General features: G+C 42.6%; 1 protein-coding gene across 1 annotated transcript in view; it reads right to left on the bottom strand.

Annotated features, from left to right (window-relative positions):
* SESN3 (sestrin 3) overlaps positions 1–24,990 on the bottom strand; it is a 33,035-nt gene extending 8,045 nt beyond the window's left edge. The window contains exons 1-8 of the mRNA XM_008059953.2: positions 24,914–24,990; positions 21,899–22,096; positions 19,916–20,098; positions 15,241–15,477; positions 14,410–14,584; positions 4,899–5,017; positions 3,695–3,885; positions 1,529–1,673 (exon numbers count right to left, since the gene is read on the bottom strand). Coding sequence (XP_008058144.2) covers positions 1,529–1,673; positions 3,695–3,885; positions 4,899–5,017; positions 14,410–14,584; positions 15,241–15,477; positions 19,916–20,098; positions 21,899–22,006 — 1,158 coding nt within the window. The 5' untranslated portion in view covers positions 22,007–22,096; positions 24,914–24,990. The remainder of the gene's footprint in view (positions 1–1,528; positions 1,674–3,694; positions 3,886–4,898; positions 5,018–14,409; positions 14,585–15,240; positions 15,478–19,915; positions 20,099–21,898; positions 22,097–24,913) is intronic.
* Between the last annotated feature and the right edge of the window lie 818 nt (positions 24,991–25,808).

The raw sequence follows: 25,808 nt of genomic DNA, 5'->3' as shown, positions 1-25,808 counted from the left end.
CAGTCCCGGGGCCGCCAGTCCCGGGGCCGCACGCGCGCCCGCGCCAAGCGCGAGCCCGCCTCACACACCAGGGCTTCCGACGTGCACTAGGCCCTACCCAACACGCAGGCCTGGGCACCTTTATGCACGTTCGCGACGTGACACGTAGACTCGCGTCTGTAGAAAGAGACCCCGCGAGCAGGGAAAGCAACCCACCCGGTCTAAGCAAACTCCATCATTTCGTTGGGAATGGGCCGTTCTGTGAAGTCAGTCAACTTTTTGGATTATAAAGCAAAGCGAATTCTTATGAATTACAGTTTTCCTCCAAATTATACTTCCTTTGAGATGTAAAAGTAACACGACTAAAAGCCCAACATTTTTTTATAGAGTATGCTTATTCTGTGAAAGGCTTCTAAGCGTTTTCCCAATATTTACTTAAGAGAAACTACAGTGAAAATCTGATGCTTCCTAATTAGTGTTTCTAATTAGGGTTTGACACTCATTAGACATGCATAGCTTCCCTAGAGTCTTTCAGATAAAACTGTAGCGTCCTTCTGGGAATACATCTCAGTTGATAGGTCAAAATGAATATCCACAGGCTTTCAAAATTCACTATAAAATGTTATAATATTATATTTAAATTACTTTGAAATATTTCTACAGGTTGGATATAATCTCCTGATGAGTAAAGAGAATTCCTAGATGCTATCTAGAAAAGGAAGAAAATCTAGTGCAAACACAAAAGTAGGGCATGAAGATCTATCCAGGCCAGACGCTGGAGATAAAAATGAGTATTGACCTGACATGCGACTGGCTCTGAGACATCAAAAAATCTGTGAGGCACTGAGGCCACAACATTCCCTGCTAATGCATCACAGCTCATCAGGGAGACTGAGGGCCCTAACAAGAGAGCTTCTTACTCGCCAGCTTAGAAGCTGAGGTGCAGAGGGGGTTCTTGGGCTCAATGGTGAAAGACCTGGAGCCCAGGGCTGCTATGATGTTGGCCAAGACTCTGCACATTATTAGGTTTTCACTTGATGTTTCCCGTACATTTCTTCCAAACAATATCCTTACAGAATAATATATTTGACTCAAAGGTCTTGCACTATGTTGTCAAAATATGACATTATGAAATTGAGAGGAGAAAGTGTCATCTCAGGAGGTTCAATCTGGTGGCTGGAGTCAAAGACTCTTCGGGGCCACGATGCATGACACCTACCATAACACCCCAGTAGGTCTGACTTGATTCACAGTTAGAATGGCAGACAGTTTTCCAAGTGCACTTTAAAGACACCAACAGTTAGACCCAACTTTCAAAGACTGATGCTAAATGTTCACTTTACACGCTGTGATGAACAAAGCACATAACCACAATTTAGTTGGCATTCAACAAACCTGAGTTTTGAAAATAAAACACAGCCCAGATGGCCAGAGGATGCCACCTGCATTTTGGTGGCACTAACTGATGAACACGCTCATGCATCTTTTTGATCACTGCTTCTTATGCTGAACATCTGTCTATGGTGTGGCTCAGTCCTGAAATACTCACCTTTTCTGAGTGCTTGAACTGGCGCCAGTAGCTGTCATACATGCGCTTTGTAGTTCTCTCAGGGTAGCAGGTCACTGTCTTAATGTAAACCTTCAGGCTTCGTTCAAGTAGTTGATTAACTTCTCCATAATCGTAGTCATCATACCTGTGGGCAATGTGACAACAGCCTTGTAATGACGGTCAAAGTTTTGCATTTCTAATGTTGTACCAAGAGACATTCATTTTCAAGTAATTAATACCAAAAGCCGACTAACTAATTTATTTAACAAATATGTACTAGGTACCTATTAGGTGCCATGCACCCTCCTAAGCACATGTGACACCGTAGTGAACAAAATAGATATCCCTGGTCTCATGGAGCTTAAATCTGTTAAAGAAGAGGAAACATTTAAAAGACAAACATACATTTGTCAGATGGTGATAACTGCCCTGAAGGGAAAATGGAAGGAGAGGAGTGGTGATTTCACACAGGGCGGGCAGGAAGGCTTCTCCGAGGGGCTGACTTTGGAGCACACGCCAGAAGGCAGCGCAGAAGAGGCTGGAGGCTCTGTGGCGGGAGTCAAGGGTTTCGGGGGTGAGGGGGTCATTACTGTGTCCAATGCTGCTGAACAGGCAGACAGGGTCATCACTGAGGACTGACTGCTGCAAGCAGCTGTACAGGCAACCTCAGTGAGAGCAGCGTGGTCAGCTGGCAGGGACAACAGCCCAACACTGTAAGAGGGCCCAGGAGAGACCGGTCAACAGGACAGTGCGATGGTCAACGTGCACGCGTTGATCCAAGGGGTTGCAGTGCCTGGAGGCAGAAAAATGAGGGGAAAGAAGGACAGAGCCAGTCTCTTCCTTAAAGGTGGGTGGAACACTGGCATGCTTCCATGCCAGGGGGAGAGATCCATGAGGAGAGTAAAGCCAAGCACGCAGGAGAGAGAAGGGGCGGCACGGGGACAGAGACCTCTGGAAAACAAGCGGCGGGATTCCGCGCACGAGCTCATGGAGCGCGGCGGCGATGGCAGGGACGGGGCAGCCGGTGGGGTGGATGCCAGGCGCAGGCAGGTGGGCGCCTGTGGGGCTCCTCTCCTGGATTTTCAGTTAAGGTGGGCTGGAACGTGATGCTCAATTGACAAGAACCTAACGATACTAGAGAGGCCTCATTCTGCAGTACCCAATAGACACATGACACCACCCAAACACGCACTGTCTTGCCTTGAGGGAACGCTGCCTTCAAAGAAACCCTGCTTGGTTCGTTTTTCTTCAGTAGGTCGGTGTTAACGTATATGCATTTTAAAATGTGACCAGCCTTTGGTAACTTACGGTCTAGCATGGTGAATAGACAAATAGCTCAGTGGTCACATACGTCCATAATAGTGTCTTTGAGATAGAATGTTGCATCCTTTGTTGATTTACCAGGAAATTTTGGGGTTCTTTCATGAAAATGACAGGAAATACTTTGCTTAACAGATTGAATTTTAGTTCTATTGCACAACGTCTTTCTGATGTATCAGACAGTTGAATGTAGCTATGACTGGACATTCTCTCCTTCTGCCAATCTCTCTCCACAATAAACCTTCAAAACCCAACTCAAAACGGCACATTCTCCAACGAGAGCTTTCTTGATGAGACTCTTCAATTGTATTTCCCCGTTTACTCACTGTCCTCCCAATGCTAATTTTCTCAATATGGAGGCCATAATTGACATTGGCTGACATGTTTGTTTCAGGGTTCTTACATAAGCTTCGTTAGAGCAGTCTATTTTAGTTTTGTTTATGGGCTAGTCACCAGTCCTTCCCAAATAAACTAGAAAAAAAAGCTAAACAAACCAGAATGCATTACAGTGCTCTAAAGGGACAATATGTGTCTTTGCAAAACTCACCTATTCTCTCTGGGGGGATACTCACATATAGTCTGCTTCTATCCTACGCCCAGTGATTACTGAGGCTTTTTCTCTCCTCTCCTTCATAAATTCTCACTACTATGTTTGTATGTGCACGAATGTTGAGATTCACAACACTTAAACACATTCTTCTCTATAAAATGAAACGCATTTCTCAAGTCTGAAATCCTTATGTGTATTTTCTCCCCAGAGCAATATACTCCTAAACAGGATATATATAACACCCATATATATAGTTTTCACTTAGGATGTATGAACTGTCTCCACAATGAACACACCTGATTCCAAACATACAGTGAACATAGTTAAATAAAGCTCTGCGCAGCATGGTTGTGTCGACCTCCTCGTGGGTGGCCATCGTGTTGTACGTGAGACTGTAGACCATCCGAAACTTTTCATCCAGAAGATGGCCAATGTCAGAATAAAGCCTGTTTACCAGGGAAAACCCATGGTTTTCCCAGGTGTAGTCCTAAAAGAATCAGAGGCATTCGATTACAAAATGGGCATTCTCCACTTAAACTCTATGTTTTTATTAGTTGCTGAAGCGAGTATGCTGGCTATTTCTTTCTTTCTTTTTTTTTGAGTCAGAGTCTCACTTCATCATCCAGCCTGGAGTGCAGTGGCATACTCAGGGACACCGCAGCCTTGACCTGCTGGGCTCAAGTGATCCTTCCGCCTCAGCCTTCCAAGTAACTGGAACTACAGGCACGTGCCACCACGCCCGGCTAAGCTGGCTATTTCTACTTTAGTTCTGCCTGCAGCTTTGCTTAAAAGCCTTTACTAAAAGCCCTTCCTGGCAGTTTGTAGACTGGAGTGACAGGATGCTTCTTCCCAGGGCCCAGGCTTGGCATCTAAGTGATGGGCTCCGGCTACCTTCTACTTTCAGGTGCTGTGCACACCATGCTCTTCCACACAATGGAATATCCTTTGTGACTAAACCCATTCAGGGACATGAGCAGTCAGCAGGTCCTCTGAAATAAGCATGGATGAGTTAGCCCTAACTCAGCCTTATGCCCTCTCCAGGCATCACATCATGATTGCGGCTACTTTCTAAGAGTAACCAGGGGGATGGTGGTATATAACAAGCCCAGAACTACTGGTGTATGATCTCATCACAAGATGCCTTTTTATTTCTAAATGTGACTGCATCCCTTGACTTCCCCAGATCCCCTCCAAAAAGTTTCTCGCATCATTACATGGTAGTTGTGCACAAACGTTACACAACTACTATGTAATGATGCGAGAAACTAGAAGCAGACATTTTTTTTTTTGCCTTTGCAGGGGGGGGAACATGTTGAGATAATTATCCATCTATTGGGACCCCAAATTAGACGAGGCTGAAAGCTAGGTTCAATAAAAAGACTTACAGATCCTGTCAGAAAGCTCTATCAATTTCCTTAGAAATCAGCTTTTAAAATTTCCCCAGTTAGCAGTTAAAAGGACAGTATTTTCCAGTTTATCTCAGTCAAAGACATCACCTACCTGAGCTCGAAATGTTGGCAAATGTTCTTCTCCTCGTCTGGCAAAGTCTTCATAACCAAAACCAGGGTCTTCAATGTATCGAGAGACATCAGATGTCATGATTACATCATCCTCAAAGTCTAAGGACAAGAACAAACACCCCACTGTTAAAGATACTGTGTGTGATTCAGACAATACAGTTGCTTATCCATGGATTTCTAAAGTGACAATACTGACCCCATGGTATACATTAATATAAAGTATCTATTGCTAAAGTTTTGAATATAATCGCATCACCAAATACTGGCAACTTTACCATTTAACTGGAGTTTTCCAGGTAAGATGCGGACTAAATGGAGACAGAGAAGCGGAGGAAAATACACTGGCTGTCACTGGATAGCCAGGCGTGAGCATCGAGTTCACACGCTTTCAGTCTCTCCAGGGAGGCCGAGGGATGCGGGGCAGGGGAGGGATGACAGGATAGACCGCTTTGAGCTTCCTTTATGAGACGTGTATTAAGATCGCTCAGCGCTCCACCTGATGTATTCACAGTAAAGGTGACTTTGATGGAGGGGTCTCAGCGTACAAAGAAGGACTCAGGGAGAGGGGAGGGTCAGGAAGCAAGTGCCGTGGGAGGGGTGCCACCGTCACCGGGGCTTGCACGAATGCTGGGGAAGTAGGAGCACTCAGGGCGAAAGCCACTGGGCTTCACGCCCTGGACACACGTCCTTTCTGTGCACACGAAAAGTGCATGGCACATGGGGTCAACAAAGTGCTAACGAGCCTGGCTAGAACACTACGGAGGTGCCATTTGGGAGGGCAGGAAGGCCACAGCAACACTTCGAAGACAACTGATTTCTGCATACTTGATGGCATCAAGAATTCACCACTGAAAAATTTCAAATGCCCAATGCATATTAATTTGGGTAAAAATAATCCTCTTCTAATTCACTTTTTATTTTAGGTTGGTCTGCCTATATAATTACTCTTTTCTGAGTTTAACCATTAAGAGGAAATGAACAAGCTTCATTTACTAACTTCTGTTCTAGAAAAGGAACAAATATGTCTCAAAATAAAAAAAAATAGCTCCTTCCATGCAAGGAACAACATTTTCTTAATACATATTTTAATTATTATTAAATTAAATTAAAACAAATTATTATTTATTTAATAAGTAAATATTAAATAGTTAATAAAGTGATATTATGGCATAATAAGAAACTATAATGCTACACAGGAAAAATCTTCAGAGGCTTGAAAAGTAAGTACAATTATACTAATTCTTCTAAAAGAAAGACCTGAAGGCTAGTAACGTTCACTCTGCCATCCTTCCTCACCTGTTTCAAGAACACCCTAACAGTATGTCCTCTTTTCTCGAGAGTGCTGCCTTTCCACAGGTCACTGCATGGACAACTGGGGGCTTCAGGTGGCAGAGAAGGTCAAGTACCCCTGGCTTTGGACAGATCCTGCTAAAATTCTGACCTAACTTCTTGGCTAGTATACAAAGAGGCTGGTATTTGTTGAGTACTGCTGTATACCAAGGACTGTGCAACACACTTAATATCTATTTTTTACTGTTTCTTTAATGCAGAAAGAAGCATTCTTTTAAGAGAGAAACTGTAGGTCATTAATATCGCCATCAGTACTAAGTGACAGTGAGAAATGCAGATTAGCCAAAGATGATGTAGAAAACTTCTGATCTTTAAACTAAAATTGGTCTGAAGCTTTCAAGTGACTTTTAGCTTGAAGAGTTTTCAGATTTATTCCCAGCCCAGTCCCGTAACCTTTCCACTTGTGCTCCAACACTCTATTCAGATGAACAGAAACACTTCAGGCATGACGTTATCCATGTGTTTTCTCTCAGCATTTACAAACTAGCTTATGCTCTCCTTAATTCCATCCATCACAAAAAAATCCATAGAAGTGAAATGAAAACATGAGCTATAGTAGCAAACACAGAGGCTGCTATGAAAACCAAAAGTTTTGTGGGTTGCAGAGTAAAATGAAACCAAGAACAGCAAGTGACGACTGAACTCTGTAGAACAGTGTCTCTCTGGAAGTGATTACTCCTCGACTGTGTACCACCAGGTGGTTTCATCTGGCAAATATTGATACTGGAGCTGACGATTACATAGTTGGTTCTTCAGTTTTAGCTTTGCTCATATATACTTTCAAGTTGTTGTATGACTTTTAAACACTTAAAAATAAATAATAAAAACTAAGCAATTAACCAAATAAGAAGTGATCCTAGGAAAAATTTTTATGAATGAATTTTAAAATTAGGAGTCAATTAGGACCTGTTTTCTGGATAATTTTGTCCACAAAAGGAAATGTACAAAGGTCTCTCAATCCACAAATATTTGTTCCCTAAATTTATCTTAAGGCGTTAAAGTTAGCACCCTGGTCAATAAATCTAAAACTCTAGTTTTAACCCTACCTACACAAATATTTCAAAGTCTGTACTCAAAGGGCATATTATTTTACACCTCATCTGCATTCTCCTGCCCCTAAGAAGTAGCTACTAACATCACATCATACAGAAGCACTCTGTTGCAGTAATGGAATACCTTTCTAACCGGAAAAACAAAACAATAAAATCTAGCTAGCCCTGTGTTACCAAGTGATAGAATACAACCCCTGCAGAATACATTATTTATTTTCTTCAAAAGACTTGAAAAGCTATTCTTGGAATCCCTTCATAGAATCTGGAATGCTTTATCATACTGGCTAAACTAATACATTTTTTTACAGAAAAAAATACACTTCTATTTTAAAACATAAGTCTATAAAAATGACTCAACTGGCTATTGTATTGAGTCATTTTTCTCTCTCTTGATATATATATTTTGTATAGTCAATAAATTTAGTAGTGGCAAGGATTAAGAGTAAAAAATATATATAATAAAATTATTTCCTTGGATTATTTATACATAATATAGCCTCTTCTATTAAAATGAGAAAATATTTGGCTACGGGCCAAGACCTGCTCATCAAAATTCATTTTTGAAGGGTCCAAGAAGGTAGAGACTGGAGTCCAAAATATATTTTTAATATTTCCAAAGAACTAAAAAAATTTATATCCTTCAAGCTCTAGTAATCTCAGTGAATGTCTATCTTCTCTTAAAAGTGAATGTCTATCAAGGGACACACACAGACTCAAAGTTAAAGGTTGGAAAATGAGTTTCCAGGCAAATGGGTCACAGAAGAAGGCAGGAGTTGCAATCTTAATATCAGACAAAACAACCTTTAAGCTATCAAAAATTTAAAAAGATGCAAAAGGACACTACATAATGATAAAAGGTTCAATCCATCAACAAGAAATATCCAGCCTAAACATATACGCACCCAACACAGAGCACCAGCATTTATAAAGCAACTACTAAGTAAACTAAAAAAAAGATATTGACAGCCGGGCTCGGTGGCTCAGCCTGTAATCCCGCGCCTTTGGGAGGCTGAGGTGAGTGGATTGCCTGAGCCCGCAGGTTCGAGACCTGCCTGGGCAGGCGAGACCTCATCTCTACAATAAAATCTAAAAATTAGCCGGGCGTGGTAGCGCATGCCTGTAATTCCGGCTACTCGGAAGGCTGAGGCGGAAGGATCGGTGGAGCACAGCAGGTCGAGCCTGCAGTGGCTGGGAGTGGCCTCTGCACTCCAGTCTGGGCAAAAGAGTGAGTCTCCAACTCAAAAAAAAAAAGATATTGACTCTAACACTATTATAGCAGAGGACTTTAATATCCCACTGACAGCACTAGGTAGATCATTGAGGCAAAAAATCAGCAAGGAGATCCAGAACGTATACTTGACACTCGACCAAAAGGACTTAACAGACCTACAGATTAATCCACCCAACAACCACAGAATATATATTCTACTCATCACCACATGGAACATACTCCAAGATTGATGACATCTTTGGCCATAAATCAAGCATAAACAAATTCCATGATGTTGAAATATTGCCATGCACATTCTCAGACCACAGTGGAATAAAAATAAATATAAACACCAACAATATTTCCCCAAAGCCCAAAAAGACTTGGACACTAAATAGCGTGATGCTGAACAACTACTAGGTCCACACTTAAATCAAAGCAGAAATTGAAAGATTCCTGGAAACAAATGAAAATGAAGAAACATCTTACTAAAATCTCTGGAGTGCCCTGAAAGCAGTTCTCAGAGGGGAATTTATATTTCTATGAGGACATATCAAGAAAATGGAAAGATCAGAAATTGAGGGCTAACAAATCACCTAAGGGAGCTGGAAAGAGAAGACCACCAAAACCCCAACTTTAGCAGAAGAATCCAAATCACAAAAATAAGAGCCCAAATACCGGACATAGAAAACAAAAATATCATAGAAACATCAACAAAACAAAAAGCTGGTTCTTTGAAAGAATTAACAAGATTGATGGGCCCCTAACCAGAATGACCAAGGAAAAGACAAAAAGCCCAAATAAACACAATCAGAAATACAAAAGATCAAATCACAACTGACCCAGAAGAAATACAAAAGATTATCAGAGATAATCTATGTGCACCTATATGGAAACAAACTTGATAACCAGAATGAAATGGGAAATTTTCTGACACCACACAACCTACTCACGTTGAAACAAGAAGACATTGAGACACTAAATAGACCAATAACAGCCCAGGAAATTGACTCTGTCATACAAAACTACCTACCAAAAAAAGCCCTGAACCAGATGGCTTTCCAGCAGAATTCTGCAAAACGTACAAGGAGGAGCTGATACCAATCCTACTGAAAGTATTCCAGGCAATTGAGAAAGATGGAATTCTCCCCAACTCATTTTACGAAGCTAACATCACACTGATACCCAAACCGGGTAAAGATCTAACAAAAAAGGAGAACTACAGGCCAATATCACTTATGAACACAGATGCAGAAATCCTCAACAAGATTCTAGCAAACTGAATCGGAAAACACATCTCAAAAATCATCTACCATGACCAAGTAGGCTTCATCCCCAGGATGCAGGGCTGGTTCAACATTTGCAAGAACATAAAGTCATTAAATACATCAACAGATGTAAAAACAAGAACCACATGATTATCTCGTTAGATGAAGAAAAAGCTTTTGATAAAATCCAGCATCCCTTCTTGATAAAAACCCTCAAACACCTAGGTATAGAAGGAACATACCTCAAAATAGTAAGTGCCATCTACAACAAATTCACAGCTAACATACTGCTAAATGGACAGAAACTGGAAACATTTCCCCGGAAAACTGGAACAAGACAAGGCTGCCCACTCTCACCCCTCTTGTTCAATGTTGTGTTGGAAGTCCTAGCTCAGGCAATTAGATAAGAGAAGGAAATCAGGGGTATCCAAATAGGAAAAGAGGAAGTCAAGTTATCCCTCTTTGCTGATGATATGATCCTATACCTTGAAAATCCAAGAGAATCTGTCAAAAACCTTCTTGCACTGATAAAGGACTTTGGCAAAGTCTCAGGGTACAAAATAAATGTGCAAAAGACAGTTGCATTTCTATACACCAACAACAAGCAGGTAGAGATCCAAATAAAAAGCACATTCCCATTCACAATAGCCACACACAAAAAATGAAATACCTTGGCATCTTCCTAACCAGAGAAGTGTAAGACCTTTACAATGAGAACTACAAATCACTGCTCAAAGAAATCCAAGAAGACACAAACAAATGGAAAACTATCCCATGCTCACGGATAGAAAGAATCAACATTGTTAAGATGTCCGTCCTACCAAAGGCAATCTACAGATTCAACGCAATACCCATTAAGTTACCGACATCATTCTTCTCAGATCTGGAAATGACAAAACAGAAATTCATATGGAAACATAAATGACCATGAATAGCCAAAACAATCCTTAGCAAAAGGAACAAAGCAGGAGGTATCACACTTCCAGACTTAATACTTTACTATACGGCTACAGTAATCAAAACAGCCTGGTATTGGCACAAAAACAAGCATATAGACCAATGGAACAGGATAGAGATTCCAGAAGCAAAGCCTCAATTCCTCAACCAACTCATCTTTGACAAAGCCTCCAACAACCACTGGGGAGAGGAGAATCTATTCAGCAAATGGTGCTGGGAAAACTGGCTGACCACATGCAGAAGATTGAAACAGGACCCCTACCTATCACCACACACACAAATTAACTCTAAATGGATCAAAGACCTAAACATAAAACCTCAAACTATAAGAATCTTAGAAAATGCAGGAGACACCCTTATGGAAATTGGAACAGGCAACCAATTCTTATTCAGAACCCTAAAGGCCAATACCTTAAGAAATACGATAGATAAGTGGGACTCATCAAACTAACGAGCTTCTGCAAAGCAAAAGAAACCATCAAGAGAGCAGGGAGACAGCCCACAGAATGAGAAAAGGTGTTTGCCAACTGTATATCTGACAAAGGCCTGACATCTAGGATCTACAAGGAACTCAAATGAGCCGGAAGGAAAAAAACAAACAGTCCCTTTAAAAAGTGGGCAAAAGACATGAATAGATATTTCTCAGAAGAGGATATATGGGCAGCCAACAGACACATGAAAAAGTGCTCAGCCTCACTCACCATCAGAGAAATGCAAATCAAAACCACACTGAGCCACCACCTAACCCCAGTAAGAATGGCCATCATTAATAAACCAAGCAACAACAGATGCTGGTGAGGATGTGGAGAGAAAGGAACGCTTCTACACTGCTGGAAGGAATGCAAACTAGCACAACCTCTTTGGCAGACAGTGTGGTGATTTCTGAAAGAACTAGAAATTGACCTTCCATATGACCTAGCAATTCCCCTATTGGAACTGGGGAATACCCAGAGGGACTCAAATTATTCTACAAAAAAGATACCTGCACACATATGTTTGTTGCAACCCTATTCACAGTAGCAAAAACGGAACCAACCATGTTGCCCATTGAAGCTGGACTAGTTATGTGCTACATATACACAATGGAATATTATGCAGCCATAAAGAAGGACAAATATACGGACTTCACAGCAACTTGGATGGATTTGGAGTCAATCATACTCAGTGATCTATCACAGAAACAAAGAACAGAGTACTATATGTTCTCACTCATAAGCAGACCTTGAACAATTATAATACTGTAAGAAAATGTTTGGCAGTAACGGGAAACTATCAGGGGAGGGAGGGTTGGACTCGCAGTTGAGGGAAACTGCTAGGGGAGGGAGGGGCACACCTCTTCAACAAGGGTACCTGCATAATCAATGTTTGTATACCTAACCCTGAATTGTATCCCACATCTTTATAATAATAATTTTTTTAAAAAGTGAATGTCTGAAAAAACAGCTATTACCAACCACTTTACAACATCGGCTTCCCTGAAGGACTCAGCAGGCTAAGCTATTTCCCTTACCCTTGCTTGTTCTCTCTGGATGATCTGTATCATCCACTCTGCTGCTCCCAGGTACATGCTGATAACTCCCAAAGCTTTACCTTGAGCTTGAAACCCACAATCACCTCTCTGCTAGACCCTTCTATGCTGAGTTGGTTTGCAGGCCAGCAGCACTGCGTCACCTAGAGGCTGGGCAGAAAGGGGGCTTCTTGGGCCCTGCCTGGACCGAGGGATTCAACATCTGCATCTCGGCAAGATGCCTGTGAGAGTGACTCGTGTGACGCTGATGACCGAGAGGCACTGTGTAGATATCTCCTGACTGGTTGCTGTGCTGACACCTCAGCCCCAAATGTCAAAAACGTGGCAGGCTACGTGTTCCTCCAGGCTGACAGGGTCATGGTGGCGAGGCCTCTGTCTCCAGCCAGATTTCTTTTCACACTCCCACCTCATGCCAGGCATCCTGCCAACACTGCATCTTTCTCCTCGCTGCTGTGCCCTTCCTGGGTCTGGACACTGCTGCTCCCGCCCTCCCGAGCCCCCGCCACCACCTGGCTTCCCACTCCCAACCCCGCCAAGAAGGCTCACAAAGCCAAGGGCTGCAGGAGTCCTGCCTCCAGCCCCCTTTCGTCCTACCCTCCCCCGCCGAGATGGCTCAGCTCCTTTTCTGTGTGTCTACCTTCCACAGGCTGCTGTGAGCCGTACTTGCTGCCTTCTCCCCGAGCATGAGAGCGCCTTGAGGACAGAAACCATGTCTCATCTAGCCTTGAAACCCTAGTGCCTAGCACAGTGCTGGGCTGGAGGGGTGCTCAATAACCGTCTGCAGAATGAATATTAAACCGACAACTAAAGCAAGAACCTTATTTACTTGGAATCTGCTGCTGATCGGAGGGTCTGATTTTAGTGGTGGTGGTCTTCAATGGACTAAATTAACTAAAAGGACTAAAACTGTTATCCAATCTGGAAGATACAATTTTTCTATGAAACACCATCAGGGGAAAGAATAAAAGGGGTTGGTTCATCCTGGCAAAACCGAACACACTGACCAAAGTTGGATTTAACGTTAGCAGACAAGTTACAACAGAAACGCTTCTCAGACCCTGTGCGACTGAGACGTCTCAGGACAGGGGTTCTGTGAGTCTCTGCTAACCCGGCGGAGCTCTGTTTTAGAAAGAGGTGCTGTGCTGAGTGATGACTCTTGAAGGGTTTCAGTTCTGTATTGAGTCTTTGCTACTTTAATAGCATTTACTCTGTGGTGTCCAGTATCTTTTTTTAGTTGTAACTGAAAAGTTCCCTTCCCATTTCAGTCGCTGAGAGCATCAGAAAACTGTGTTTGTAAGACTAGAGCTAAGAATCCAGCTTTTAATGGAGAATGAACCTAAGAAATGACCTAAATAATACATTTTTATAGAATTCCAAAGAAATGCAAGTGCGGCCAGGCTCGGTGGCTCAGCCTGTAATGCCGCGCCTTTGGGAGGCTGAGGTGAGTGAATTGCCTGAGCCCACGGGTTCGAGACCCGCCTGGGCAGCGAGACCTCATCTCTACAATAAATCAAAAAATCAGCTGGGTGTGGTAGCGCATGCCTGTAATTCTGGCTACTCAGAAGGCTGAGGTGGAAGGATCGCCGGAGCCCAGCAGGCGAGGCTGCGGTGGCTGGGAGTGGCCACTGCACTCCAGTCTGGGCGACCGAGTGAGACACCAACTCAAAAAAAAAGAAAAAAAAGAAATGCAAGTGCACTGTAATTCTAGAAGTAACCTGGAAAAGCAGCAGTATGGGATTAATCCTCCCACACACCCCACCTGCCCAAAAGGTGAAGATATCTTCTAAAAATTATACCTACTAAAACAAGATTTCACTTATTAAAAAATTACAAAAGTGGGATGAATTAGATATTCCTATCTAACTTCATGAGCAATTGATCTGCCTTAAACACACTTTGCCCAAGACAGAGCATGTTCTATAAAGCTGGAAGCTTCTCTCTGGGAACCTGAAATGCACTCGGGGACGCAGAACCTGAGAGCGAGCTGGGCTGGAGCGGCTTCGGGGCAGACTGGGAGGACAGCTCAAAGGGCGCCATTGATACGTCCATGTGGAAACTGGACACACGAGGTTGCCCTCGCCGTCTGGGCTCCGAGGACTGCGGGAGGGCAAAGATGGGAAGAATACCTGAAGGAGGAAACGCGTGGAACGTCTCTCCAGAGACCACAAGGAGACTCTCCTTCTTCTCCTTCTCAAAGTGCGTGGTCATCTCTTCCTGAGACGCCTCCTCATCCTCCCTTTCTTCTTGAAGCCGCTTCATCCGGCCCATTAAGGCCTCCAGCTCACTTAGAGAATCCACGATCTGGAAGCAGGTAAGAAAACATGGGGCGCCATTGAGGTTGAAAACCAGCCCAGTGAATGCCTCGGTCTCTCAGTGTCCCCGGACCTTGCACCGCGGCACTGGCACAGGCACCAGGTTCTCCTGTGGCTTCTTCACGCTCCCAAGAGAACCACGTGACACCTTCAAAGGCAGTCGCAAGCGTGGTTTTTTGCTTCAGTTATAAATACAAAAAGCTTACAAGTAGATATATTTAACCTAGAATTCTATCTCTTGGTACATATTAAATTATGGTTTATTTCTTTAAATGAGGCAGCCTCAAATTTCTTACTTTCTGCTCTCACAAGATACGTTTTCCATTGGTTGTTCCAGTGTCTTATGGACACAGGTACATTGTTCTAGGATCTGCTCTGCAAAAGGTTTTTTAGTAAAAGCCTATGGTCACTGGAATGCATTGCTGTTTAGTCTTCGTGATTTGCAATAGCATATATTTGCTTTAAAAAGCTCTTTAAGACAAACCAGAAATTCATGTAACTGACTAAATACAGCAATACAAATTACGAAAAATATTTCAAGAATATAACAACCCATCTAATCAGATAATAAGTTACATCTAGATATTTTTAACATTAAAAAGTTTGAAGCAAAAATAGTAAAGGAAAACAGTGAAGAAAACTAACCCCGAAGTTGCTGCCTGTAAGGGATGCATTCTCTATGCTGTTGTCATTAGCAAGGTCACACACACAGAAGTTGTTGACTGATATTAGCCGGAATCCATTGGAGACTTCTGGGTCTCTCTCTGGATTGATGCCGCTACCAAAAACGAAGCTGGCCAAGGCATGATAATGTGCCAGCAGGACCACCGCATGGACCAGTTCAGGCAGAGACCAATTATTTTCTCCGGTTTTGACAAGTTTCTGGAACGGGAAAGCAAATATGAACATGTGGAGTGATACAAAACAATCTCAATGGAAAGTCTACCAAATTTCATATACTTATTTGCAGTAATTAAAACTTAAAACTTCCTTTTAAAAACGTTTCATACGCTAAAGATATCAAACGACATTCCATTAAAATGATCAAACCTACCAATACAATTATATTACAGCTTTTCCCGAACCCCATAGTATACAGAAGATCTTCTGCTTCCAGAGCACTTTTAGATATTATGCTATTTTAATGAAATACTTTCAGCAAATCAAAGAACATTGAAGCCAAGGGGGCATTTAAAGATTATCTAGCAAAACCATTCATTTTAAGGTTTTTTGGAACCTTGTCCCACAAAAAATCATAAAAACTCAATTCAGCAAGTCAGCTTCTAGTTATCCTTTCGTGTCTCTTGGAGTAATGACTTTAAAAATTTCAAAGCACTTCCTCATGTGCTATTTTGCTTGACACTCCAGTTGAATGAGGGACTCACAAATGAAACCATTAAAAAGTCATTCCCCTACCCAGTGAATTTCACCAATGAATCCTTCAGGGATGATTTCCCATCAGTGTATGTCGGGGGAAGGAAGGAGGGATTCTCAGCAGGCTCTTTCCCCACCCTCCCACCTAAAATTTCCATTTCGTTTGTTTAAGGGCTAAGACAAAGCAAAAATAAAATGCTTTCTTTTGCTTTGACTCTCCATTATTTAATCACACACACACACACACACACACACACACACACACACACACAAATATATATACATATATAAAATTTAATGTATTACCAAAAGATCAGGGAAAAGAAAAAAAAAACCAGCCCAATTCTACTGGGGCAAGGGAAGGAGAGACATTTGTTTTTTGGTTTTTTGTTTTGTTTTTTTGTTTGTTTGTTTTTGAGTTGGAGTCTCACTCTGTCACCCAGACTGGAGTGCAGTGGCCGCTCTTGGCCACTGCAGCCTCAACCTGCTGGGCTCCGGCGATCCTTCCGTCTCAGCCTTCCAAGTAGCTGGAATTACAGGCACACGCTAACCACGCCCGGCTCATTTTTTGATTTACTGTAGAGATGAGGTCTCGCCAAGTTGCCCAGGCGGGTCTTGAACCCACGGGCTGAGGCAATCCACCTCAGTTTCCCAAGGCGCGGGATTATAGGCTGAGCCTCCGAGCCCGACATTTGTTGAAGGACACAGAATTACAGCTAGACAGGATGATACGTTCCACTGTGGGCCGACTACAGTTAACAACGATACACAATTTCAAGTAATCAGGAGGAGGATACTGAATGTTCCCAAGACACAGAAATAAGATCAATGCTAGAGATGACAGACATGCTAGTTACCCTGATCTGATCACCATATATCATACGTATCAAAATATCGCTATGTACCCCATGAATAGGTACAATTATTACTTGTCAATTAAAAAATTAAATTAGAAAAGAGACGTTCAGACCAGAAAAATCATTATGAAAGATTAAGAGGGCCATTACATAATAATAAAATAAACAACACACAGAAAAATATACCTGCTTTAAAATCTGACGTACCTAGTCCTGTAGCCACAAAATATATTAAATAAATAGTTGTGAAGAAATATTAGCTGAAAAAATTCTACCACCCTAATAAAACTTTTTCAGGTCTTCTTTTATTTTTTGTAAGCATTATGATATAGTTATAATCATGTACATGTTTGTTTCTGCTTTTCAAATCTGACCTTTTGACTTGTTCGTTTTTCATGAAACAACACTGTTAAACTGATTGTAAGCAGAGGCTTACACTGTATATCAATGGATGCACATAACTACTTCTCTGTCCCCACACTGCTAGACAGTCACATGACTTCACATTTTTTGTTTTGTGCATTTGCTACTATAAAGACCATCTCCATGCTACGGTTCTGTCTATGTTTTAGGAACATTTCCTAATAGGATTCTTGGGCCAGAGAGCATTACTATTTTTGTGACTTTGATAACGCGGCCAAAGAGCTTTCCAAAAGAACTGGTCCCATTGACAGTGCGGTTCCCAATCTATGGGATTATCACTAAACTGCAAAGGAGAGCCAACAGGCACCATCTCTAGCTTCTCACCTCACATTCACTTCCACTTTTTCAAGCTTCATTCTAATCTGGTTTCTTTTCCACACAAGCCCCTTCCAAATGGCCAAGGACAACAATCTCTTTTTAGTCCTTATTTTATCTTTGCAGAACTCACACTGTCCTCTTCCTTTCGGACATTAGTCTCCCTTGACTTCAACGATTCCACCTTTTGTGAGGGGAGGGGCACTTTCTACCTTGAGCTGGACCTTTCTCTATTACCATATTCCATCCATGGTCTTTCCTTGTACATTCTGCCCCTGGATGGACCATCCATTCCTTCAACTTGACCTTTGCTTAGCTCCAAATAACCATTCCATTTGACTTCTAACCCGCCTTTCATCTGAGTCACAGACCTGTATTTCCTCCAGGAACTGGCTGTCACTTTGTGGTCCTCTGGCTCTTTTGTTGTCAGCCTGTGGACGCTCATGCCATGGAGAAGGAACCTTGGTCATGCTTCTCTCCCACCTCCTCCACCCTTGCATCCTGCCAGCCACTGAGCCTGCTCATTCCCAGGCAGCATGATCACTACCATCTTAGCACTCCTCTGGGTCTCTCCATGGCTTTAAAAAACGAGTCTTCCCTTGGGTGTGGTGCGATGACTGGCCTCCCGCTTCCAGTGTGCACCAGCAGCAACTTGTCTTCTCCATCATCACCCATGCTTATAGACACTTCAGCACCACAACCTTCAGTGGTTCTCAGGTCTTTATCATATTGACCTCAAACTCTTTTGATCCCATGTACTTTCAACAGTAATAATGGGGGGCTCGAACCCTGACATTATGCACATTTACTTATAAATTAATATTTACTTATCAAATATGTTTTCTATAGAATACTTATATACCTATACTGTAATGCTAACACAGTAAAAGACACTAATACAGAAATTTAAGAGACTGAGACAAGAATACATACACATACAAACACACACATTTGAATTGTTTGAAGGACAGCATCGTGCAGCTCCTGAGAGATGATAACATAACTTTCTGAGGATAAAACACACCTCTTCAAACACCCAGAGCGTCATGGGGTCATTCAACATGATCCCGAGTCTTCACATCTCCCACTCCCCACCTTACGTCAACACCCTTCTGCCTCAAAAACGAGACGCTGTCAGCTGCTCTTCAACGGCACCATAAGGCTACATACCCGTTCTCCGAAATGCCCTCTTCTTCTCGAAAGCTCTCACTTCCTCTTGAATACCCAGCTCCGAGGTTACCTTTACAAGAGACCTTTCGATGGTATTCTCTTTGCTCACACATTCATACCCTATTATGCTTTGATTACTGTCATTATCCTGGCCTCTCCTCCCCAGACCCCAAGCATGCCCAAGGACAGGGTCTTTATCTTGACCCACCAAAGCATCTGGCACAAAGTAATTGAGATACGACATTACCATCAACGATCACTTCCCTGGGTCTAACTAATATATTATCAAGCTAGAACAAAAACCTGAGGACATCGTCCCTCATAGTCTCCCAGATAGATCACCAACATCTGCGAGTGTAGATTGATGGAAGCTATGTCTGGTGATACGGGCAAACAACAAACAAAGGTGTAATCTAATAAGAGCACCAAAAAAATTTCTATGCACTCGAAACAGAAATTTTAAAAAACAAAGACTTCTCCCAACAGTGATATAGATGAGAACTCCCATTTACTAGGGAGAACATGTGCCAGGCATAGTGCTAGGCAGACTGCACGATGGCTTCACCCTGCAAGTCTCTGATGGAAGCTCCTTCTACAAATGCTCTTAGCAACCAAAACAATTCTGTTTATCATCTAAGCTCTCGTTTCTAAAGGTATTTAAGCATCCACTCACCTGCTGGAAAATCACATTTTTATTTTAAAAAATCATGCTTTGAGAATCTTAAAATGATGAAGTGTAAGAACTAAAAAACAATTTAGAATGCATTTAGCTGAGTCCGTCACTCTACAGTGGGAACTAAGGACCACAGAAGTAAACTTACTAGGGGAACAGACATGGGAGTAACAGAGACAAGAACCCAGACACCCTCTCCTGCTGGTGTTTTGTGAGTAACAAAGCCTAGAACCCTGGCAGCCTGTCCTGCTGGGGCATTTTCCTTGTTCTACCTACTGCTTTAAAATGGAAACCAATTTTTCTCCTAGCTACTTACCAAACTACTTGCAAAAGCTAATTAGTGATTACTCAAAGAGGAAATGTATTCATTGGTACTTAAATTAGGCCCACTGACTTGCTAAATTTCTTCTTTTCCACATATATTTGTGCTCAAGCTCCTAATATGCAAGTGTTGAAAATTAAGGTTTAAGAAAATTCCTTTTTATTACACAAGAACAAGACTCAGTACCTGAATGTGCTCTTTTGTGATCAGCCAAGGTCGGTGTGCTAGCAGCTTATTAATTTCATTAAGGTTTTTCAGTCTTTGTGGTACATATTCCAAACCATTCAACCACTCAGCAATTCCTCCTGTCTTTAAAAATTCATCCACGTGCATGTTTATTAAGTAAGAACACTGATGCCTAGCTGCAGCCTAAAACGTACAGAAAATAGTCATTGATTAAACAGTCATGGTAAAGTCTCATTCCACTATTTCTAAACAAATAATTCAGAGGGAGTTAAAGATTTTTACAGTCAATAACTCTTCTCTTACAGAATTAGCCTTTTCTAAAATGTCTATCATAATGTTACAATAGATTCTTGAATCAATACATGCAGCTGATACTTGTGTGAGCAAATAATTGTCATCTGAAGTACATTACTTCCTCATCTACACGCTGATCTAAATTAAGCCAGAGCCTACTTTCTAGGTATGTTAAAAAAAAAATACAGGTCCATTTCATTATGGTAAATATATCTACTGTAGTCTACCGAAAACATTAGAAAACTTAGTAGCTTACATTCTAGCAATTCAGAGTCCATGCTGCTTCCAGTCCTTCTGCTATCCCCCTTGAGGTGACTGTGATGTCCGCCATTTTTGCGCACATCACCCGACCCAGTCGGCACTGATGTTCTCTGACCCTTTCCTGCCTATCCAGTCAGCATTAGCCTAGATGCTGACAACTCAGTCAATCCACGCAGAGCTGACTTGTGACCCCTCTTTGGCTCAGGGCTGTTTCTCAGTAAAGTAATATTACTTGATGCTTGCTTGCTTGGTTTTGTTCAAGAGATGGAGCCTTGCGCTGTCATCCAGGCTGGAGTGCAGTGGCAGGATCACATCTTCTGCAACCTCAAGTTCCTGGGCTCAGGTGATCCTCCTGCAGCTGCTTCCCGAGGAGTGAGGACACAGGCACCGCCACCATGCCTGGCTAACTTTTTGGGTTTTTGCAGAGATGCTCAGGTCGGGCTTGGAGTCTTAGCTTCAAGAGATTCTCCCGCCTTGGCCTCCCAAAATGCTGTGATTACAGGTGTGAGCCACTGTACATGGCCTTCCTTCTGTTCACTACATGTTGCTTCTCTCTCAGATTGTGAATGCTCTCAGTCTGCCGTCAGCCTCACTCCCATTGAAACCTTAAGCTAACATGATAAGCTCAGTCAAGTTCACCATTCAATAAGACACAGCATGCTGCCTTTTGTGATGCTGTTCAAAACGTCAGTGAGGAGGCTAAAAGACAATCAAACCAGTTGTGGCCGCACTTTCCGGCCAGCCCTGCTGCTCCCCAGACCGCCCCAGACACACAGCGCTCGCCTCACGGCCCCTTCCTGCTGTTCATGGCCCAGTCGTTGCCATGTCTTCGTGTCTTCCCACCCTTCCCAGTCCTGCTGCTAGCGTCCCATTTCACAGTTCTCCTCCCTGCTCACAACTGATTTTTCTCCTAGCCACCAGTTAACCGGTGTGTAGCAGCATTAGCTACTTAGCCAGTGTGTATCAAGAACTTTTCTTAGGAGTGTCACAATTCATTTGGGGAGTCTTCTCTCATCCAGAATCTCCATCAGTGCTGACAGACACTTTCCTCTTATTTAGCCAAATTCGTCAAGTATACAATGACTAAGGAGAATGTCACAAACAACTTGCGTTTTTATTAATATTGAAAACAAGACATCAAGAGCAAAAACAAAACCTGTGGGATATTACTTCGGCCCCCTCAAGCATCTCTGGCCACAAGAAATGAAAAATGGAAAGTGATTTTACTGAAAATTAAATGAGAAACTCCAGGGCATTAAGGGGCTGGAAGCATTCCAAATGCGTCCAAGGGACCACAGGGTTTTTCAGGCCTCAGCCTTGGCTCACACGCATGTGTGCACATGCACGCTAACTCTGGAAGGGACAAGGCGTGAGTAAAGCAGAAGCCATTATCAGAAAGCAGAAACATACCAGCACAGCAAGCCTCACCATTATCGCGATGTAGTGGCGGAACGGCAGGGGGAGGGGGCCATCCATGCGCAGCATGTAGAACTGGCTGCGCAGGAAGGACTCCAGGTACTGGGTGTGCAGGCTCATGACCTGGGTGACGTTGTCCAGGCGGCCGGATGTGGAGTACTCCTCCACCAGGAAGTTAGTGCGCTCGTCCACCGCGTTGGCCGGGACAACCTGACAGCCAGGAACACAAAGCAAAGTCACTACTGAGACAGCACACACCCTCGGTTTCCGAACATTAGGCCAACCCTGGAGCAAATGAATATTCACTTGACATTAACAGATTATGCAGTTGCTCATACTAGAAACCGAAAAAAGAGAACGCACCCTTCATTTTTGGCTCTGGCACCACAATTGATTAAACAACAAATGTTAAATTATCAAACATACACATAGCTATGAAGCTCAAGAAAAGAGGCTTCCATCTGTTTGCCAGACACACGAGGCAGCTTCTTCAGGGCCCACTTGCCTGGCCATTGTCACACCAATTCGTGGTGAGGCAAAGCAGTGGTATTTGGTTACATGCATTGACAATTTCATCTCCTCAGCCTGTGAAGGTAATCAATCATATCGTTTTTAGACAAATACCTTAGTTTGATCCTTTGCTGAAGCCTTTTTAGAGGCACAAGAATATACGATAATTTTTAGGAACGTGTTAATTGAAAGATTAATTAGGACACTAGAACACTGCCACTCCTATTTTGAGCCTATCCTATTAATTACTAAAAACAAAGTAAGTTATTACAATGGACATCCTCCTACCTAGGAACTGAAAAGAGCTGCCTCAAAATAGATTATTTATACACAATGACAGTTTGGGCATCACACCAGGAATCGGCTCTGAAGGTGCTAAGGGTTTATTAGCACTTTGTAGAAGGACCCAACTGTGGGAATTAATGGATGTGAGACGCATAATAAAACTGGCTCACTATTTATTCGTATTCTAGCATTAGCGTTCCAGGCTTAAGGAGACTATATTTCTTATTTTAGAGATAAGGAAACAGAGTCAAGGTTAAATTCAAGCTCGTGCACCTTGTTAACAGCAGAGCCTGGTCTAGAGTCCAGATCTCCTAAAGTTCAAACTAATGACCTTTCCAAAGATCTGCACTGCTATTAAGAAACTCTGTTTACTCTTCAGAGCTGGCTTCGCAGTCTTTTCTGAAAAGTAAGTACAAATTATACAAAGGCGCTCTTGACTTAGGGAAATTTAATCCCGAGGGAAGCAATGTTTGAAAAGTAGAAGCCAGGCTCAGTGGCTCAGCCTGTAATCCCGCTCCTTGGGAGGCTGAGGTGAGTGGATTGCCTGAGCCCGCGGATTTGAGACCCGCCTGGGCAACTTGGCGAGACCTCATCGTCACAATAAATCAAAAATTAGCTGGGCGTGGTAGCACGTGCCTGTGGTTCCAGCTACTCGGAAGGCTGAGGCGGAAGGATCGCCGGAGCCCAGCAGGTCGAGGCTGCGGTGGCCGGGAGCGGCCACTGTGCTCCAGTCTGGGCGACAGAGTGAGACTCCAACTCAAAACAAAAAAAAAAGAAAAGAAAAGTAGAGGCTGTGAGGAAATGTTAGTTGCACAGTGTGACGTGTTCTGGAGTCAGCTGTGCTTTTGTGTGCCCATTTCCGGCCAGTTTGTCAACTGAGGGACCAGGGGGAGAGCTGCAGACATCACAAGATTCCCGATGAACTGCATAGAGTTAGGAACAGAGTATTTGTTGCTTTTGTCGTGCTTTCCCTAGACGTTTCTTGTGTCTAACTGGATGCCTAAGATAGATGAACAGATTCACATGACGCAAGAGACCCCAGAAGCCAGATCATCTTCAGATGTGCACCATAGAAACGACTGTGCTTCAGTAAGTCTTTAAATGGACTAGGCAATTAAGAGTAGTCCCAAGCAATGCAAAAAAACCCAAAAAAATCCAAACAACACCACTACCAACAACAAAAACAGGCATAAGCATGGCGTGGCCACCCCCAGATCAGCTCCTGGCATGATACCGCCATTTTGGATCGCCACTCCAATGGTAAAATCTCTAAAAAGTTGAAAGCAAGAGAAGAGAGCTGCTGCCTCTGGCAATCATCTAGCATCACTTTAATTCTGCTCGTCCTTCTTCTAAGACAATGCTGATGCTTGGCCAGAACCAATGCTCTATAAGTATTTGTTGACTAATCTCAGAACAGTATAAGAACAATCAAAACGATACCTTTGCAATAAACCGTGAATCGGTATACAGACTGACTGTATTCAAAATGAGTTAATAACTCTTTGAAGGTGAGAAAAGCTCAGTGTTCTTCAACATTTCTTAGCCCAGGCATATCTCAAAGGTGTCTAGGAAACTAAGAAGGCCCTGCACATTGCTGTGATCTTCCACAGAGATGTACGCCCACAGAACAGGCATGGCCTTGACCGGGCAAGAACCCCCTTAGTGTCCTTTTATAGCCTCTCCTTGTAGCTACCACCTTACCCCCATTCTACCAAAGTTGAGATCTGGACTGGGGGTTCTGTGACATCTGTCCAAAGACTTGAAACCAAGAGAAAGGGGTTAGCCACTGCTTATGTAATATCATATTGTATTTGGTAGGTTCAGCTGGAACACTCACATTTTCACTTTAAAATACATCTTTTCTTGACATTTATGTAACCTAAAACCACCAGGAAACAGTGGCCTTTCTAAAATTTAAAATCTTCAGGTTAATATTAAATTTTATTACTCTTAGCCATTTTGTTCAGAAAAGTTATATTTGAAGTCAAATATAATTAAATTTATATTTTTCTAACCATGCAATGCTCCCTAACCTTAAAAGAAGAAGACAAACTATTACCCACTCAAGCTCCTAAGAGAAGCTGGAGAGAACATCCCCAAGGTTTTCGGACATGTGAATAAGAAACTCAAGAGCAAAATACATTTTCATCTCCATATTAAACACTGAGATAGTCTTAATACAATTAAGTTATTTTTATCACACTTTATGTATTTTAAGATGGATAAACTTACTTCCTTCTCTGGAATAAAGGCACTTGGTCCTCTGGTCAAGGGCTGAGATACTCTGATTCTCTTATCCTAGTTTTAAAACAAAAGTTTGACGTATTAATTATGACTTTCTAAGAAAAGTTAAATCTGTACAAATTTACAGCTAAGGCACTAAAACAAATAGAATAGATAAACAGAGATACGCAAAGCCAGAACCAGTGCTGGGCTTCAGACCACAGAAAGCCCACAGGGCACGGTGCAGCTGAGACCGCAGGCGGACACCCAGCGCCGCCACGGGCACTGGGCTCCTGCAGGCCCTCGTCTTCCACCTCACCCTGGAGCCTCGGCTCACACCTGACGCGGCTGAAAACCACCAGAGCCCACCACCAGATCCCACCTGAAAGTACGCTAGCACACGGTGACACCCCTTTCAAAGCCAAAAGGAAGGTTCAAGTCGAAGACCATACACAGCTCTCCAAAGCAATCACCTGGCCTGCGTTTTTTTCTAAATATTAATAAAGCACCCATAGCATAACTAATACAAAGTTTTGAAACTTTACGACAAATGTAAAAATCTGCAAAGTGGAGGTTAGTTTAATACAGGAAATGGAGAACATTGTGGTTCCTACTGTTTACTGTTCCATTTGCCAGGCCACTCGTGTTAACAACTGGTCAACTGTCAGTGATATGGCTGAGTGCTGCACTTTTTTAAAGTTTTCAATAATTTTGTTAAGTGAAAAATACTTTAATGTCCTCAAGACACCACAAAAATTCCAACCAGGGAACACCTTTTCCTTCTCCACAGGCATGTTTAGGATTGGAGACTATCATACTCTCAACTCCTCCCTTGCCGGAAGAGACGGGGGACGGCCACTTAATTTTCTGCAATAAAAGTAATATTCTACGGTCCTGAAAAAGA

The sequence above is a fragment of the Carlito syrichta genome, unplaced genomic scaffold, assembly GCF_000164805.1.
Source record: "Carlito syrichta isolate Samal-C Ts95f unplaced genomic scaffold, Tarsius_syrichta-2.0.1 Scaffold92597, whole genome shotgun sequence".
Taxonomy (NCBI): Eukaryota; Metazoa; Chordata; class Mammalia; order Primates; family Tarsiidae; genus Carlito; species Carlito syrichta.
The sequence above is the reverse complement of the archived record's forward strand: the minus strand, read 5'-3'. Positions and strand labels throughout refer to the sequence as shown.